At 41.7% G+C, this 20,240-nt stretch overlaps 1 protein-coding gene across 1 annotated transcript; it reads right to left on the bottom strand.

Annotated features, from left to right (window-relative positions):
• Positions 1-3,077: 3,077 nt before the first annotated feature.
• On the bottom strand, positions 3,078-17,040 carry NIPA1 (NIPA magnesium transporter 1). The gene is made up of 5 exons (XM_068681509.1): positions 16,805-17,040; positions 14,841-14,888; positions 10,906-10,996; positions 9,408-9,568; positions 3,078-8,361 (listed from the first exon to the last, which is right to left on the bottom strand). The coding sequence occupies exons 1-5, from the start codon at positions 16,965-16,967 to the stop codon at positions 7,850-7,852; spliced, it is 975 nt and encodes a 324-aa protein (XP_068537610.1). The 5' UTR covers positions 16,968-17,040; the 3' UTR covers positions 3,078-7,849.
• Between the last annotated feature and the right edge of the window lie 3,200 nt (positions 17,041-20,240).

Below are 20,240 nucleotides of genomic sequence, written 5' to 3'. Positions count from 1 at the left end.
CATTGGAACAGGCTGCCCAGGGAGGTGGTGGGGTCACCATCCCTGGAGGTCTTTAAAAGACGTTTAGATGTAGAGCTTAGGGATGTGGTTTAGTGGGGACTGTTAGCGTTAGGTCAGAGGTTGGACTCGGTGATCTTGAGGTCTCTTCCAACCTAGAAATTCTGTGAAATTGCAGCATGGCCACACGTCGTTCATCAGTTTGTTACCCCAAGCACTCCTAAACATACGTGTTACCCGCGCCTTAAATAAAATAAACAAATAAACTCTTACAACCCATTCACAGTAATAAAGAAAAAGACATTTTACAGACTTTATTAAATTGTACTGTTTATTAATCCTTTTAATTCAGGTCGCACACTCCTAACGCGCTGTTTACAACCAAATACACCTTAATGTCATATGACTGACGCCTGTATCTACGTGAGCAGTTCTCAGCCTGTAGTGAGGACAGGAACAGTTGTAACAAAGGGCAAGTTCAGGCTCACAGGGCCCTTCAGTTCCTTCAACAATATCCAAATACACTTTCCAAAACTGACCATTACTCTAGACAACTCCAAAATGTGGTAGCTCCACGTGGAAGATGCAACTTCACCCTTTCAAATAGGGCTAACCTGTTTTATCACATCCCCTACCGACTACAGTTTCTACTTTTATCTCTTCTTTCTCAGGATATGTGTTTACCTTATCAGAAACCACACAAGCTGCTTCTTACATTTTGTGAAAAGGAAGTAACAAATGCAGAGAAGCAATTTTGGCTTTCCCTCACAGGAAACCCATAACAAAACTATTCCTCTTCACATTGCTGGTTGTATTCTTACTCATCAGCTGAATCAAAATGGCCCCTCACTCTGTCACAGTAAATCCTTGCAGTTTTCAAGCCACTGAAGTGAATTAATCAATTTCAGGCCTGCTTCATTCCCTAAGGCAACATTCTCCAGTTTGAAGAGAGCTTAGTAATCACTACAATAACTTTGCACATGTCAAGCAGTTTTTATGAATGTGTACATATATATAATACACATACGCTAAGCAATACACAGATGTCAGCTAAGTAACACACAGTAGGAGGCTGGCTTTTCTGTGTTTTACAAGAGACAGACTGTGAAGTCTTTGAGAAAGGTCAACAGCTGATTAATCTCTTCCCTATGCTTTTTCATCTGTGAGTTCTGATCAACATACTGTTACCTGTTCACACAAAATACAACATGTTTAAGTGCTCTCAGTTCATCACAAACCATTACATCCTTATTTCGCAGCCAGGGGTTGTGCTCGCTAACAGAAAATAATCAAAGCATCTCTGAATAAGTTACAAGAGCATGATGTACCTGGCATGTTTTCAGAGGATCTGGTAAGAACTCTGAAAAGAAGACCAATGGTAAACTAAGCACAATCCAGCTTGGTGCTCAGTGAATTTCAGAGGAGAGGTCTGCTAGTCTAGGTAATTCTGCAAGACTATGGACAAAACTTTTCAGGGCTCGGCATCTACTGCCTATATAAACATTCCTCAAGGTTTAAGAGGACAAAGAGCAAACCTGGCACCCTTGGGAAACATTAACAGGTTAGCAGTTATCCTGCTTTGTGTTGCATACTTCTTGACTCTTGTGCAATGATCTCCAACTCCATACATACTGTGAAAGGATCATTATAAAAGCTACCTACCCAAAGCTGCTATCTGGTACACAGTCCCTTGGCAGAATACCACCAGCTGGCAGAGGTTTTAAAGCATCCCACCAGGGTGCTAAATTCAGTGATGTCTGTACATGGCAGAGAATTGATTAGGAAATCAGGCAGCTGGAGTGTGGTCTCTCGTGGCCGTGTCCCTGCTGCATTTAACAAAGACAGCTGAGCAGAACAAAGGATCCGTGTCTGCGAGTGTATTCATACAACAGTTGCAGTGCCAGATGCAATTTCAGGGACTTTGCTTAAGACAGAAGATCTCAAAAGAAAGCTCAGAAGAACAACAGCACTTTTTCTCCCCACTTTTTGGTTAAAAAAGAAGAAAAAAAAGGCACTTCCCACATGAGCTGTGGGGGTGAGATATGTATGCTCAGGACTGGTTATGTCACAGACTTCAGTAGTAACAGTGGTATAGGTGGCTTTTACTAGAATGATGCCTTGAAAGCTCTAACTGCAGAGATATGCAATAAGAGAACAACAGAGCTGAATTTTATTGGGGAAAAAAAAATCCCAAAATACATACTCCTTGTCTACTTAAAAAACTGAAAATTAAAAATAAAACCAGAGATGCTGCATGTAGAAAAGTAAGATTCTCTAGTTTTCTGGTCTTCCTATCTTGGTATACAGCACATTAACATCATCAACACCTTCAAAAATAAAATTTCCAACACACATTTTGTACAGAATCCATGACAATGTTTTCTAATGTGCACAATGTTTTATATTGGAAAGGAGCTACTTTGCTTGTTTTAAAGTAACATTGAAATTTGACCAGCAATAATACTGCTGCACCCCCTAAAACACAGCGCAAAGACTGAAAGAGCTCTTAATCAAAATCCTGCCATTTGAAGAAAAACTGCATGCCTGAAAATTGTGCTTATCTGCCAGTACCTGAGGAGCTATGAATCTCAGATGAAGGGTTAGATGGTTGGGCACCACAATTTTCCTTTCCTTCCGTAGAAAGCTCTTGTTAACAGTGAATGAGACTGGTGACCCAGGCTTCCTTAAGACACAGGATGATAGAACGCTTTGGGTTGGAAGGGACCATAAAGATCATGTAGTTCCAACACAGTTTGAAACGACTCAGGTACCAACAAGCATTTCTGCCAGAGAAGCCTTTATTTCACCCGTGAGCAAACTTCAGTGTAATTAAGGCCTTAAGACTGCAAGGTTTTTTTGGCAGATGTCACCATATGGTGACTGAGCCCTTCATGTGGTAATTGATCTGTACACAGGAAAGAAGCTTCTACTACCAGTAAAAGCAAGACCAGTATTGTCGAAAAAGGTAAGGAAAATAGTTTGGGTGTATGAATTGGGATTAGGCTGCACAGCAGCTAGATGTGTAGGAAAATATTTTTTTTTCCCCTGTGTAATAAAGAGCAGGAGTCACAAAACAAGTGTTGAGCTAGAAATAAATCATTTATTTTAAAACATTACAGGTTAATAAATAGATTAGTTTTCAGAAAACTTAATAAATAGCCTTTAATAATTTACACAAGGCAAATACAACATGCCTATAACTATTTTTTAAAAAGCAAAGAAGTAAGCTTGACTTGTAAGCCATTAACAAAGATATATATACATTGTTCAGAAGCTAATAAAATAAACCATTTTTATGTAATCTGTAGTGACTATATTGCAATAGCATCGAAGCAACCCAACCTGACACTGTGTATTTGCTGCCATCTACCTTTTCCCCCACATCCCATCAGAACTATTTTTTACATTCCAAGAAAAGTGAAAGTGGTAAAAAAAAAAATAATCCACAGTTAAAAAAGAATTAACTTAAAAAAATACCCCCTTTGTGTAACATTTTCTACTCTCTGGAGCAACCATCTGGGAAAATAAAAGCAACAAAAATAAACACAGAAAACTTATTTGCAGCTTTTAAAAAAGATTTCTTAATCTGTAACTTTGTAATCATTTCAACATTGCTGTCTGAAACACTTGGGCACTAGTAATAACTTTTGACTTCATTGCTGCCTAACATAGTACACTAAAACCCTGCATCACTTAAGCCCATATTCAGCAGCACCAAAGAATTATTACGAAGATTAATCTCTGTAAAGAAAAGATATCAGGTAATAGATAAATTATTGATAATATTTGATTTAACAGTAAAACTTCACAGCTGTTACATCATCACAAGACAACTGAGGAAGATCTGTAGAGTCCTTAATGTTTTGTATTTAAGGTAAGATGGGTATAATGTGCAAAGCCCCATTTTAAGCACCCCATACTTAATAACCCGAGATCCTTCTTCAAATACAAACCCTCTATCTTTTTTTTAAATAAAAAGCAAAAGCTAAACCTCAGACATTCTAGTATTTCAACAAACAAAATCCAGTGTTTTCATTTTCCAGTGCCAGTTACTTCAGAAAAATACCTATGTTAAATATAAACCAAGGTTATTAGTAGGAAGCCTCACTTGTCAAACTGTGTGATATGACAGGTTCTCGTTCATGTTAGTTTCAGCTCACTAATAAATAGGCTCTATTTACACATACAGTGTCCCGGAAAGTCAATACAGCAGATAACTTTGTTTAAAGATTTTTCTTTTTTTTTACATAAGTACTTAAGGTAGCAAATTTTTTTTTGGTTGTATCAAAAAGGTTTCTATTCTCCTACTGAACATTTGAGGGATTTTTGTGTTTGACACCTAATAAAGATCAGGAGCAACACGTGTAAATCCTCCATACACTGAAGGGATAATGGTCAAAGAGCTGTCTTCATATAACTGTGTTTGGTAAGCACAACAGAAGCCAGACATACGGAGTGAAACGTCTTTCATATGGATTTGAATTGAATTCAAAATGCACCCCACCCCTGTCATCAGTCTGCTTTGTGGTATGTGCAGCCTCCGTCACTTCTACATCGGAATCAGCACACAAATCATCTGGCTTGTAGCTATCAGCACACGTAATGCAAAGAGAAGGTGGGCAGACCCACGAGGGACACCAAAGCTCAGGAGACAACTATGCACATTTGCTCCCTGAGATGACAGAACTCAGATATCTTATTCAAAGTCACTCGTAAAGGGGGTGGAAAAGAGGGAACAGCTAAAATTCAGCTTCAGCAGTGCCTCCTCTTGAGTCAGAAAAGCAATGGGAAAAGACTAAAAGAGGTAGGACACTTAGAATGAGGAGGGCGTGGGATAGAAGGAAGAAGAACCATACCAACAGTGACAAAATAAAATGCTAATGCACTTCTCTGAGAATTGAACCAGATCCAGGTACAGCAGAACTCATAAGAACACTGTTAGATACTGAATAAAGTAGCAAAAAATAAAGGCTTCCGTTATTTAGCATTCATGATGTGAAAGGCTGCAGATATAAAGATGTGCAAGGCCACAAGAATCTCTTTCACCTTATGTGCTGGCTTTTGACATCTGTTTTAAAGAAGGTTAACTAGACATTTCTAGAAAGCTCATCACAGATGAGGAGCAGCTGGGGAGAAGACACCTATGCAGACCTTTATCAGCTGTAAGAATGGCCGGAGGACCACAGGACATGGCTGCTACTTAATTCTTACTCTGCATAGAGAGCGTTCATCAAGTAAACTTGTTTGTGTGGTGCAGAAAATGGCAAGGTTTAGACAGGGCAGTCAAGTTTTTTTTATATAATATTTCCTAATGATTTGCATATGCACCCAACATACTAGGATAGGCACTTTCTAAATAAATAGGAGTAAACTTTAAAACAAAACACACAAATATGGCCAGAGGTCTGAGAACACAAATGTTTTCACTTTAACCTAAAGAAAGATTCTCACGGAACTGTTCAGAGACCAAATGCTAGGTACAAAACCAACATGCAACTCATGAACTCTGAATGTGGATTTTGAAAAGACAATTTGACTGCTTCAGAAAACAGCTAACATGGTTTTAACAATGTAGATCACTACAGGTCTCATAACTTATGTACAATTCAGGTTTCAATAAAAAAAAAAAGGAACTAGTATGACAAAACATACCTGTCTGCTGATAACCAATATACCATCTTCCAACCAATAAAGGGCAGGGTTTAGTATTAACCATCTTTCATAGCCCAATTCCCCTCATTTACAATCCTGAAACTTTCTAGAAATCATACATAGTATCTGCAAATCCACAGAGATGGCCCCTTCTCTGCCAGCGCTATTTTACTCCACCAAGACACCTGGCTTCTGTGCCAGTCTATAGTAACATATGTTTCTGCTAGTTCAGTCTCGATTCAATTCAGAATCACTCCCACACAGTTTGGGGTTGTAAAACTGGCTTCCAAATAACATCCTGGGGCTCTTATTCCCTCACAATATTCCCTTCAGAATAGTAAGTCTTTGAGAGTAAGTCCTCATGTTTATTGCTGCCATCAGAAGGGCTTTTAACATTTCTCTGAAATTAAAACAGAGGCTGAGTTTTAAAGTAGGATTAATTCAGGTCAAAAAAACACGTCATGAAAGTAGATGCTATCACTCCCCATTAATCAACATCTGCATTACTCTCAGCCAGCCACAAAGCTAGGTTCGTGATTTCTTGATAAGGTTTCATGAACTTTCTCAAACAATCTCATAATCACTTTGTGTGTTTGTTTGTTTGTTCAAGAGACATCCTGACATAGAGGCGTTGACTTCAACTGTACGCTTTCCATTTTTGTTCTTAAAATGGTAACACTCATTACTTTTCAGGCTCACCTTACAATTTTTTGACTTTGTTTTAACTAACAAGTATAAACACAACATGAAAGTTAGCTATTTTTTGAAATACCAATATTCTTTAAAAGGTTTAAACTAAACAGTTCAGAATCTTTCCAATCACAGCTTAACCTATTTTATACTACCTGTCAAAATATTATTGCTGAACTATTCACACAGGTCTGTAAGTCAGCAGATCTGATTCTATGTTCCTGTTGCTTTTCTGAAACCCAGCTCTCTGAATGCCTATGCTTTTTCAGCCTTCGACCTCCTTTTCCCAAGTTATAAGAGGATGAGGCCATCTTTTCTTCTTCTGAGCTCTGAGAAATCTTATTCTCTTTTGTCTTCTACACGTTTATTTTGTTTTTTGCTGCTTATTAACTACTTCATAAAATGGTTTTCCATCTAGTCACTGAACTAGAATCAAGGTATGTTGGTCATCTTTGAATGGCCCTCTTGTAGGTTACCTCTTCCCATTATGACTACATTGCTTTTGTTTTTTTTTAAGAAGCTGTCAAGGCATCTTAGAGTTTCAATTCAGGTTTTTGAATTCTGCCAAAAATACATGGCTCCTTCTGAATGCTTTACATGCTTAGAATTTGAATACAGTATTATAGACAGTAAAACTGAATTATTAAACCAATGTAGGCCATCTGAAACAAATACATTCACATTTATGCAGTATTTTTGGATTACAAAGGCACTGAAATAGTTCTGAGCTGCTTACAAATAAGCCACCATATAGGCAATGAGTCTGTGATTGTTTCCGCAGTCTTTCTGTCTGCTCCCAATTAAAAACTCTCAGGTGAATGCGGTATGTCTTAATGCACATGTTACAAAGAAAAACGCATACCTGGACACTACCATCAGCTGATAAGGAAATAGTGAAGGATTTTAAGGGTCCACTGCTTTGTGTAAAGAATTCAATTTAAGACTCCCCAGTGTCTTCACCACATGGCAGACCAAGTTGCTAAGACAGTCACTATAAAGGTCAAGTCTGCAGTCCACAGTTCAGCCAACGTTTGTCTCAGAATTCACAGCCTTGACGGTGAACACATTGCAGTATTAACAAATTGCTCTACTCACCTCCCCCTCCCCCCTTATTTTTAAGGTATACATCACCCATGAAAGGTATCAGATTGAGTGCATTAGGAACTGATGTTCTCAACCCACATCAGCCACCATAACACAAGCATTCACACACAGGTCTGTCAGGTTAGCCATGAATCTTTTCTGATGGATCACCCTTTACAGTAAGGAAATACATCGGTCCCTATGCTGACTCAATCAACGGTCCCAATTAAGGTCATTTATTGTGTTGACTGGGGTACATGGACAACTGCTCCTTTGAAACTGGATGGAGGCCTCCAATTCATTTCACGTAGGCCACCAAATCGTCAGAGGGCAACTACCAACCTGAATCACATTTGAATCAGTGACCTAGAAATGAAAGGCTCTGCGTCATTCCCTGAGCCATCCAGTTTCCCCTCAAAAAAATATTTTAATCTGTCTTCATGTTAGGTTTATTTAAATCTCCGATATTGAAGTTGAACTCCTTGAAGACTTGTATAAGAACAATTCCAATAGATACTGTGGTGAATCCACATGCCATTCCCAAGAAATCTACCACTCCTACATTACTCCATTCCCTGAAAAGGATAGCTGAAGCCAGCAGGACTAGAGTGGTAAACACAACGTAGTAGATGGCTCCAAACACAGAGGAGTCAAAACATTCCAGTGCCTTATTGATGTATCTGAACTGAATGATAATGCTACATCCTAATACTGCCAGAAGTACCAGACAGAGGTACAGAGCCCTTTGACTCGATGGGTTATTGTGAAAGATATCTTGAGCAGCCAGCCCAATGCCTTTTGTGCTGGGAACAGTGAAACTGCCCAAGAGAGAGCAAATGCTGATGTAAACCATGATATTAGTAGGTCCATGAGCTGGAGCTATCCAGAAGATAAGCAGGAGAAGCATTAGCAGTACTATGCAGAGATAACCCACGAAAACTGGAAAACAAAAAGAAAACAAGATAACAGCACGGTAAGAACTCTTGGCATTCTCGACATTTTAGCAGGCAAATCACGTGTTACCAATGAACCTAAGGCATACACCACAATTAAGATTTACTGTTGAATACACACCCATACTGCTGTGCTCTTAGCAACGGCGTGGGCACCTGTAACTGGTGACTTCTCACATGCTTTGTGTAAAGCAAATCAAGTAGTAAAATACACAAATACACAGCTGCACATTTGAACTGAAGGTGGCTTTTTTTTTTTTTTTTTAATGTTCTCTTCCATCAGGGTTGTACTCCTTAAAGTCCTGTATGACAGACAGCTATGACAACACCTTATTCATAACCTGGTGGACCCAGCAAGGAGCTTAGGCATAAAGTTAGATCCCATTTAGCTGAGTGGGATGAAGGGGCGGTTGGAAGAACCAGGAAGCCATATCATTTATATTACAGCATTTGTAAACAAGTTGGACTAGTGAAAAATACTGCGTGCTTTAAAGTCTTAAAGAAATATATTTCCAATTCGTTTCAGTCAGACAAGCTGTAAATCTAGACCAGGGTATTTGTTTTGTTCTCTTTGTTTGCAATTTTTTTTTTTCCCTCTCATCCTTAACTTTAGATAGCTGATGTTGTTAGGTTTCAGTTTCTCTCACCTAAAGCAAATGAGTATTTTTTGTTTTGTACAAAGCAACTTAAATTGAAATCCTAGAATTATACCTTTGATCTCTAAGAAGCAAGATACACTTTTTCAAGATTTTAGAATATTACAAGTTCAAAAGGCTCTAATCTTATTGTGAAAGAGAACGTTTTCAAAAACATTTGTGTTTTCCTTTTGGCACATACGTATCAATAAATCTGAGAAATTCTAAGTTCAGCAAGTCATCGTTTTCCTGCACAAAATACCGTATTGGTTTGCCTCTATTATGTTACATTTTCTTCAGAGTTCAATTTTCCTGTCTCATGGATATGGCATGTCCCCTCCTCACGTGTGCTCTAGGTCTCACAAAATCATTCTGACTCAAGAAAAGAACAAAGTACCTGGATTTGTTAGCTTCTCTTCAAGCTCAGCCTGAGTTGTTACACTCTCAGACTTTGGGGAATGGATGATGAGAACAACAGATCCAGCGCAGCTCAGCAAACATCCCAGCTTGCCAAGAATGTTCAGTTTTTCTTTCAGCAAGTAAGAAGCTAAAATGGACCTTTCACAAAAAGGAAGAGTATTAAAAGTGTGAATAAATCCTCTTAATAATGCTCTAACACCTACTTTAAACATCAATTTCCTTCTTAAAGAAATTATTGCCAGATGTTAGCGAATCTTCAGATAGCCCTCAAAATGCGCTTCTGATTTATCTTATGAAAGATTCACCCAGTCTCTGCCTTACTCATTCGTTGATGTTTCATCTCAGGAAAAACAAACAAAGAAACACAAAGAAACAAAATGCCCCCAGAAGGAGAAAACTCCCCAAACCATAGCCAAACTCCTCCAAAAACAACAACAACAACACCCCCCCCAAAAAAAAACACAAAAACAAACAAACAAACAAAAAAAACAGCGAAGAAATAAAAAACAAAGAAAGGAAGGAACAAACAGGCATCTGGCAGCTCTGAGGCAGATACCTACCTCTTAATGGTTTGTTGAGATACCAGTAACCCACATTTTTTATATGTTATGCAATCATGAGATACAAGTCAGCTCTGGTTACAAAGATCCCAAGGCTCAGCTCAAATGTGTAGCTGAACAAAATATACAAAATTATGTGGCCTAGGCTAAATAGGTGATGAGCAGAGCACCATTGTGCCTCACAGAGTATAAAACTAAAGACAGACATGAAGCCTACACAAAGCAATTTCTACTCTAAAGTAGATGACCAAAACAGTCAGATAGATAATTCAGCAAACAACAGCGGGTAACAGGAAAAAAAAATAATCTCAGGCAATGCACAGCATTGTTTTTAAATAATTGTACTTTTTCCACTGTGGTAGTTTCACTGCTAGTGCTTAGCTATTCAAAAAATATTTTACTGTATATTAAAATCCATTCAAGAGCACTTGATGCCTTTTTCTGCCCTCTTCCCTCAAATGAGCATCACACTGAAGAAGCTGTGGGCATCCATATGAAGGGAACTACAGGAAACTAAGCCAAACCCTCTTAAATTAACGTCAGCATCAATAAACACATGGGTTGCGGATAGTAGGGCAGGAATGTGAAACAATGAGAAAGATCTACATAGTGAGGGAACTGTAAATAAGAGAATAAACAGAAGAGTCCAGAATAATCAAAGGGAAGGAAAAAATGTCATTTATCTGTCCCAGATCATAGTGATAAACAGAAGATACACAGTAACCTTCTCTTCACTGTTCTCCCACCACCACCACCCCTTTTACTGGGCAAAGCTGCAATCGGTGGCATTATAACACATCATTAAAGCTCATAAGCCTGACATCTTCATAGTGGATCCAGTGATCATGGAGTCTGTTTGATGCTTTGCTCAGTAGTAACAGCATTCAAAGAAAAACAAAAAAAGCAAACTCTTACCCAAATGGAACGCCAAGTGCTCCCAAGGGAGTCACTAACACAGTTGGGACTGCAGTGTAGGCCAAGAAATTCCCTATTTGACCCAGAGCCACTGTCAAGAGAAACAGAAATAAGCCTTTAAATCCCTTTGTAAAAAGGAGGAATGAGAATTTACCCAATACTGCTTGAGAAAGACTGATCTAACTGGAAACCAGATGTTACAGATCTGCTCAGCTCTGTTAATTTTGCACAAAATGGCTGGATTTTTTATACATTAATATGGGATTTATATTTGCCATAGATGGTGATCCAAGAGGATACAGTAAATCTTACTCTTATTCCACCAAGAGGAGTTGCAAATAAGACTATCAATTAGAAAAACATAGATTACACTCAAATATTTTTATATGGGGAGTGCTAAAAGCATATCTAAGCCCCAATTTCAACTTTAGAACATGCATACACATAACAAATGCACTTGCTTATAGTCCCTAACAGCAGTGTTACCCTCCACCAAGAAGGGAAGGACAGGAAGCTAATCTAATAATGAGAAGCACATGCATAAAAGCTCCTTGACAGACACACAGTAGACTGCATCAACTTTTCAAAGCCCTATATAACACAAGAAGAAATTCCCAACCACTGTAAGAACAGATCCGTGCCAAGTCACAGCAAAAGCCTCACGGTCTTATTCTCTCCCCTCTGTCCCATGAAAGCCAATTCCTAAATTTACCACGCTACTGCACACCACAGCTGTGATAAACACTTCATGTGTTCAAGCTTTCAGCAAAGAAAAAGAAAAACAGCTTGATGGTTTTGCAAGGGCTGGCAAGTTTATAACAGGCCAACATGATGCTGGCCTAGTGACAGCCTGGTAACGGGTGAGAGCCCTGAGACTGAACACAAGTTAGGCACAGCTCGCAGTTCAAGCTGAAGTTAAGAGCCATTATTAGCACTTAAAAACATATCAAGAAGCCAAACTGTCTTTCTGCTCAGGCTGGCATTGCCCTCGACTATCAAATATTGTTATCACCCTGCTCTTCACACCTGCACAGTGCTGTGCAAACATTAATTAATTTACTGCATTAGCTCAGCGAAGCTGAAGACCTGTGTAACCTACATGGAACACGAAGGAGACAAACTCACGGAACTGCAGAGCATGGCAAAATTAAACTAATTCAAGGCACCGAGGCTTTCTCTGTATGCCAGAACAAGCCAAAGAAGTTAATGAGTTAGAGCACAGGAGTCAGTGGTGGTATTCTGAACGTTTTCTACCCTTGGGAGTGGAGGAACTCAGCTATCAGCTTCAGTCCTGTTCTTCAGCAGGCACATGCGGATACCTTCAAGGCATCCAACAGCCCTGAGGAACACCTTGCACAGAGGGCAGGGCACACCTGGCTCAGTGTTTCTGCTGATTCTGCATTTTCAAGTTATTCTGGCAATAATCTATTTGTTTCTTTTTTTTTTTTTTTTGTAGGCCAGGTGCCTTATCTTTCTGAGGATAGAACCCTAATAGACGGCACCAAGACCAATACATGAATTAGGACTCTGAAGCTTTGGTCACACTGCACGAATTATGAGCCAACTGAACTCACCAAGAATTTTCAGTAGTGCTGTGGAATAATAGTAACAGTCTCTCACCACTGTGAACGACAGGCCAGGATTAACAAAGGCCAATTATAAAAAGAATCTGAGTAATGGCTACCATCTGCCTGTTGTGGAAGACCTTTGCTGCCAACCTACTCAGTCCTCAGTGGATAGAAATCTGTCTCCAGATACATCAGTGTTGTAAATCAAGACGTGACTTCAGCTCTGGATGGCACACCAGGGTTGCTTTGCAGAAGGAGTAGCGATATCCCAGAAGTTATTGCAACACACAGCCTGGTGCACAGACATGTCTACATCAGCAAGGAGACCAGTAAGAGCAGATCTGAGCAGCAACAGATGTCTGCTCCATGCATTTCAGGGGTTTTATTGCTGACTTTAGCCTGCTCCCACAGACCGAGTCTGTTTGCAGCTGATGTGCATCAGCCACGTCCCTAGAAAGCACCTTCCAGCCTCATTTCATTGTAAAGGAGCTCAGCTCAAAACCTCCAACACTGCTCCACAACGTGAACTAAAGCACAGTAAGGGGAGACAAACGGGAGATTTCCTTCCCAAGTGCACTCCTATTCTGCAATAACATGCTAAGACACATGCATCCACTGTAAAAAGTCACAAATGTCAGATTTATGCAGCTATCAAAACCTGCACTGAAACTAATCATTTAGCTAATGAGTTTAATGCTAACTGGAATATCTGTAATCACCCTGAGTACAGTGTAAAAAAAAAAAAAAAAAAAAAGTCCCTTAGCAGAATCTGTAGGCTTTCATTTGAAGTCTTGCAGTAGATCCTATTGCCACAAAATAGCTAGGCAGTGTTATTTCAAGTCAGCATGCCAACTCAGAAATGCTTGTTCATTGTCTGAACAAATATTGTGAAAACAAGTTGGTAGAGTTTATGTTGGTTTTGTTCATCATCCTAACCCCAAATTCCATACTTGAGAAAACAGTAGCTGATACTATAATTGCACCCAGATTTACTGTTGATATTGGTAACCCCCAAAATACCACCTTTCCCTGGATCCCACAGCTGCCTACCTGGCCCTTGCTGTTGCAGTTTGTGGCAGTGCTGCTATGCTGAACCTGTAATGTCCTTAAGGAATCCTTACTTCAGTTCCTTTGTGAAATAATTGAGGCTGTGTTCTGAAATACCTGCACCTAGCTGATAGACACAAGCCAAAGGAAACCTTTCCCTGCAGCTATTTTGCCTTCAGGCAGCTTTTAAGCAGGAAATCTTTTCTTCTGATTCACCCAAATAAGCTCCAATAATAAAAACTCTCGTTTTAACTCCTGTTCTGAGATTCAAGTCAGAAGCCGCACTAAGAATAAACAATAGTGACCAAAGCATAAATTCTTTTGCTGCTTAGGCAGCAGTGATCACAGCAAAGTCAGAAGCCCACAAAGAACTGCTTAAGCTCATCTTAAATTAGCTAAGGTCTTGCCTCTGAAGCTCTGTTGGCTTCTACACTGGCTGCAAGCTTTGTTCTTTGAGGGATCTATCAATGTCCATTCCTTTTGTACAGCATGAAAACAACAAAAAATACCTTGCTGCATCAAAACAAGGGAACAACTAGATTCACATGCGTTTCAGAAACAGCACCAAAACGTTTCCATATCATCCACAAGGGGCTGGACTAGTGTCTGTAAGTGGGGTTTGATTTTAAACTCCTGTGGTAAAACTAGGGCTGAGCTACAAAAGGTAAAAGCTAGTTACTCCACGTGCTGGATTCAAATTGGAGACTGAACACAGTGTGAGGATAGCTTACAAAGATACTCGGATAAAAACTGTACAGATCTCATGATCGGCACTGTACATGGCTTCATATTAATCTTGCAGATTTAACACAACACCCAAACTGGAACTGTCAAACTAGAAATCAGAAAGTTTTGTTAATTTATCTTTATTTTTATTTTTAATTGAGGCTGGCTAACTGCTTTCTGATCTAAAACATAACGTGCTCAATGAGCCCTTTTGTGCAGAACTACAATTTCTTATTCAGCTTTGACTTTTATTTAAAAACTGGGCATAGCAGTACAACCCAGGGACACAAAACATGCAAGAATCCAGTCAGAGCAGTGTGTGGGTGCCAAGGGCTACAAGCATCAAATGTTACAGAATATCTGGGAAGAAGTCTAACTGGGTTTTATCCCAGCTCTTTGCCTCTTCTAACACCATTAGACATAACAACCAGAGAGACGGTTTAGTAAGGGTGAGATATTCCCAAGGGAAAGGAATTTCATTACCAGCGAGTGCCAGATCCAAGATTAGAACCAGATTTTCTGATGTCTCATTTTGCCACCTAACCACAACACAAAAAAAAAAAAAAAAAAAAAAGAGGCATTTAAGATACTTACTTGCAATAGTGCCAGACCACCATACTATATCTGTCAAGTATGAAGTACCTGGGAGAGGAAGTATAGGAAGATATATTAGAAAAATATGAAACTGCAATATTGGAGCAACAAAGCAGAATAATTTCCATACTCTCAGCTATTTAGGACCTTCACCTTAACCCCTTTCCTCAAGGCAGCTGAGTGGGCAGAAAACAAGGGAGGACAGAAGGTGCCCAGATTTGGCCTAGATGTCCAAGTTAGACCTTCTTAAAGAAACGTGTTAGAAGCTCTGGTGTCCAGTTTGAAGCACCTATGTGATACTAATGCTGCTTTACTTTGAAGAGCATCAAAAATGTCAGCACATGAGAAAAGCTCTGAAGGTGCCGCTTAACATACGCACTGGAACCACTATGAGGAGAATGGGAAACCTATGGAAGCAAGACGTAATTTGGGTAAATTACTTTGCTCAAGCAGCCTGAATGAAGTTGTATCACAGAAGCTGTTCTGGCACGCAGTTTTGGCAGTACAGGAGCATGGATGGATCCTCCTGCATGTGAACGTTTGGAAGACACTATGACTGAAGCCTCTGAATTACTGACATAATGCCACATTTCCAGGAGCAGAATAAAAACTCTGGGTTGTCCCCTAGTGCCTCCCCAGCTCAAGGATGGCTGTTTTCATTGCCAGACGATAGACTCTTGACCTGGAGCACACCGGGGAGCCTGTACACCACATTTTATCAGCTCTACTTCTGCAAAGCATCAAGGCTAATCACTACTTACTGAACCAAAGACTAGCCCCACTGAACATGACCTTGTTATCACGTCGTTCTCTCACATTCTGCTTCTCTTACTAGCAATCCAGCTCTGAATTTACTTGGGAAGATGCTCTCTTAAGGCCTGCTGGAGCAATAGGCAACATTGTACCTACAGCGGGCACTCTGAAATCCCAAATGAAAGAAAGATACAGTAATCTGCAACTCTGGAGACTTATGAAATATTAAATGCTTGGAAATCACACTATATAATTGAAGTGAGATGGAAAATGACTAATGAAAATGGCCAGCTTTAGAGTGGGTGTAATCATTTTTTAGACTTTTGTTATTGCATATAAAATAAAAACACTGTTGGGAGCACAAATTACAGAAAATATTGACTCAAGGAAGATAACTTTGCAAAACATTTGCCACCCGCTGCTGTTTCTAACTAGAGTGAGGATTGCTAATTACATTGACACCATATTATTGATTGGGGAGAGAACTGAGGAAAGCCTTGAAGTGCCTCCTTGTTAATTATACAACACCCACTGAAGGCAATGGAAAAAAAAAAAGCCATCATCTGACACCGACCATCTTGGGCTCCTGGTTCTGACCGCTAGGCTCAAGGCAGAGCCGCACGGCTTGGGAACACCAAAAGGAGAGGGACGTGGGGTGCCTGCCACGCCGAGCACAGCAATAGGAAACACTTGGCAAGGCAGACAGATTAAAGTGAGTAAAACCTTTAGAGCAGGTGTTTTGGACACCAGCACCACGCACAGGGATGCATGACCAAAGCGATGAGACCCAACTATGGAGCAAAATGCAAAGTTCCTTTAGGCTGGAGAGTCACTCCTGTCTCCCTCATTTTCCCATCGTTTCCCTTACAGCAAGATTTGCATTTACGATGCACACACAGCCCCTCTGCGGACAGCAAAACCGCGTTGCAGCCGCCTGGAAGGGGCAGCACGCTTGCCAAAGCAGCTGTGCGGGACCCCGAGCTGTGCGCTCAGGGTGGAAAACGCCACGGGAAGCTGCCAGCTCATGCTGCCAGCCGCCAGCTGCAAGTTTGCGCCGCTCCACTGCAGCCTGCGCTGGGGGCAGCGGCAAGGCAGCGGCACAAGCCACCCCCGAGAGGGAAATCTACCTCAACGGAGGAAATTTTGGGGCCGCCCGGCGGTGTGGGGGAGAAGGGGGGGTGGCGGTGTCGTCGTCGGCAGCGCGGCCCTACCTCTTCCGCGGGCCCGCACGATGCCCTTCTTCTGCAGGACGAAGGTGGAGCCGTTCACCAGGCTGGACACCACGGCCACGCTCAGGCCCAGCGACACGGCGGCGGGGCCGGGCCCCGGCCCGGGCCCGGGGCTCTGCGCTGCCCCCTCGGCCGCCATCCGCATCGCCCCCGCCGCCGGCTGCTGCTGCTGGCGCCGCCGCTCCGCCCGCCCGGCCCTCCCGGCACCGGCACCGCCCGGCGGGGGGCGGGCTGCGGGGGGGGACCCGCCCCGAAATTGGGGAGGGGAATGGGGAAAAGCGGGGCTGTGACGGCAGCACGATGACGTCATGGCAGCTCCCCCCCCCCGGTGTGATGTCACGGCCGGGGCCCTGAGGGGTCCCTGAGGGGTCCCTGAGGGGTCCCTGAGGGGTGCTGTGGCAGTGTCTGCCTGAGGAGATGGCGCCTCAGCTGGCAGCATCTGCGATATCTGCCCCAAAGAGATCCTAGCTGCAAATAAAAGCTCGTTTTCCCGTCACACTATCAATCAGTGCCTTCAGTACTGATGCATTTTAGTGCGCCCCCAAAACACAAGTTCAGAGAAACTCCCGAACATGTCCCTCTCCGTTTGCCTGCTCGGCTTGAAGCAGCTGCCTCAGGAAGGCTGGAGTATGCTTTCGTGTATGTTTAGTGGTAAAAAGATGTAGCACTTACTGCTGTGCCGCCTATAGTTTCACCTGCGTTGCTTCAGCAGGTCACCGTATAAATATTTAATACCATGGAAGGGAGGATTTGCCCTTGTGAGACTCTCAGGATCCGCAAAGCAAGAACATACGGGGTGGAAGCGCAGTTATGCACAGCAGCCCTTTGAATCCTGCAAAGCACAGAGCAAGGACAGAGGTGAGGACAAACAGAGGCTGGTTATAAATACCAGTTCCTGATCCGCCTGCAGCCTGCTAGCATGTACAATGAAATTTACTACAGGAAATGCTTGATGTTTGCACAGTGGAAAGATGAGATATATTTAACAGCCTTCGCAGCTAATTACCAAGCACGTTTTTGAACAAAGCTCAAAGCTGAGCAGTTGTTATACTCAGAATCTCTCTGCGTTGTGGTCAAACAGAGACAAACAATAGGAAACAGATATTAGAGATCTTAAGAAAGCAGTTTATTACTCTCTAGCCATGTTATTTTAATCTCCAAATTGTAAAACATAGAAATGTCTCTCTAAAGTACATGTTTGGACAGGTAATTCCAAATACAGTTAGTGTGCCTTGTTCTGTCGGTTACTATTACTCTTGCCAGCTAGTAGTTGTAGTGTTAAGGACTAGTCAGAGACTAAAATAAAAAACACAGTGTTGATAAACATTAACTTTGCACATATATTGAAAACCAGAGCCTGACTTCAATAATGTCTTCTCAGATCAATTGATGCAAAAAATCTGCATTATGTAGCTTACAAACATATTGACCCAACACAGGAAGGTACCTCCAAAATAACAGCTCTTATAATTAATGGAAACTAGATGACCTTCCTTAAACCATCACATATGCCCAACATATAAAATCCTAAAGTACATCCAATCTTCTGAGACTGAGTTTTGTTGTGATAGCCTCATTCATGCTGCCAAGGCTGTCTGATCCTGTTTGTAGTATTGCAAAACAACGTGCTTTGGGTTAGTTTGGCCTGTACGTGGTGGTGCTGCAGCACTGCTGATGTCACTGCGCTCTGAAGTCTCACGAACACACAAATTGCACAGTGGGAACATCAGAACTCATGTGGCATTTCCTCTAACAAACTCAGCTCCCCTCCATCACTTCTATCCAACCCCAGTCTCATATTACTTCTAGTTCCACACTTTTTGGCCACTTTTTGCTTAATTCAAACAATATGTGAGAACCAGTGTAATAACTGTACAGGTTGTTTTATAGAAGTAGCTAACTCTACTCTGCAACACAACACCAGTGCGGGTGTTCAGGATCAGTCAAGAGCTGGATTTAGTTGTCTTACACAAGGCTCCTACCCAGATGAAAGGATGAATGATTGAGGTAGGGCTCTTGGGAAGGGGTGAGGAAAATTGGTGGAGCCTCCACCACTTCTTGCTTTGCTTCCTTTGTGTTTTTTGTTTGGTCGATTGTTTTTCTGGGTAGAGGGAGGATGTCAGGGTGGAACTTTTCTGGTTAGGATGGGTTTTTCCCTGACCTGAAGGGGAAAGAAAAATGCTTCAGATCTGCCTGATCTGAAGGAACGTGTTGTTTCCTATGTAATGGTTTGGATTCCTCTGTTGCGATTGTTTTATGTACATAAAATAAATTTCATTTTGAAATTAAAGCAGTTATTGGAGTGTTTTATCCAGGCTAGAGGAAAATCAGATCATCCTGTATCTGACGCAGAATGAGAACACAGTAGGTATGCCCAGAAGGTGATCTGAGTCCTCTGATAAAGTAGCTGGGAGAGCAGGGTGGATGTCTACCAACAGCTGTATCAGACCCTGAGGCAACAGCAGTAATTCTGCTTGGCAGAAGCACTGTAAAGATCAACTTTGCCAGCAACTGGAGCAGTAAGAACTGAGACTGCAGAGAAAACAGCAAGAAGACAGTGGAAGAAGACTATATTTTCTGGCTCTTGAGAACCAAAGACCACAGTGAGCAAAGTTATTTGAGGACTGTTATGCAATGGTCCACTGAACCTCGGCCTGAAGATAACCTAAAAGCCTTTTCTAAGGAGTCATGAAGATTTGGCTGGAGTCTGCAAGTGGATTTGGTACAGGGGGGCCATTGCTGGTACAAGTTGGCCTGCTTTGGAAAAAAGGTGACTTGAATCTTGGTGGTCATCCAGCTCCTGGCTTGTGGTGGGCATGGATCCTGTCAGCTCTTTTGCTCTCCTCTCTGCTCCGCGAATAAGGACTTCACTGAACTGTTCCAGAGAAGACAGTGCAGTCTTTGGGCCCAGGTTTGGACTTTCACATCCATAGTGGTCTTTGTGAAATGAAACTGTAGCTCTGAGCTCTACTGCACTGTAGGCCATAGTCACGAGGCTCCTGAAGTCACAAGGCCGTGGTCACAAGACTCCTGGAGCTGGAAATGAAGAAAATCAGGCTTAGCCTGAAACTGCAACGGTACGCTGCCTTATAACCTGTCTGCAATATGGGCGGTCTCACAAGCATCCACGGTCCCTCTGTCCTGCGGGTTACCACGAGGAAGGCAGCCCTTGGGTACACTGGCTGTCTTCCAGGGCAGAACAACAGGCTGCAAATAAGCACAACCTGCTGCGGTCTGAAATTGGGTGGAAAAGCGAGGACGGGAGATTTCCTTTGATCCTTTGTCCAAAGTTCATGCCGCGGCGCTGATATCAGTGTGCAACAAAGTCTGAAGGACTGAATGAGTAACAGAATTTTGCTTTCTCTTTCGCCTATGGAAAATAAATTCTCAGCTAAATGGCAGCTGCCTTCCCAGAGAG

The sequence above is a fragment of the Anas acuta genome, chromosome 1 (genome assembly GCF_963932015.1).
Source record: "Anas acuta chromosome 1, bAnaAcu1.1, whole genome shotgun sequence".
Classification (NCBI taxonomy): Eukaryota; Metazoa; Chordata; class Aves; order Anseriformes; family Anatidae; genus Anas; species Anas acuta.
This window is presented reverse-complemented; position numbering and strand designations above follow the sequence as displayed.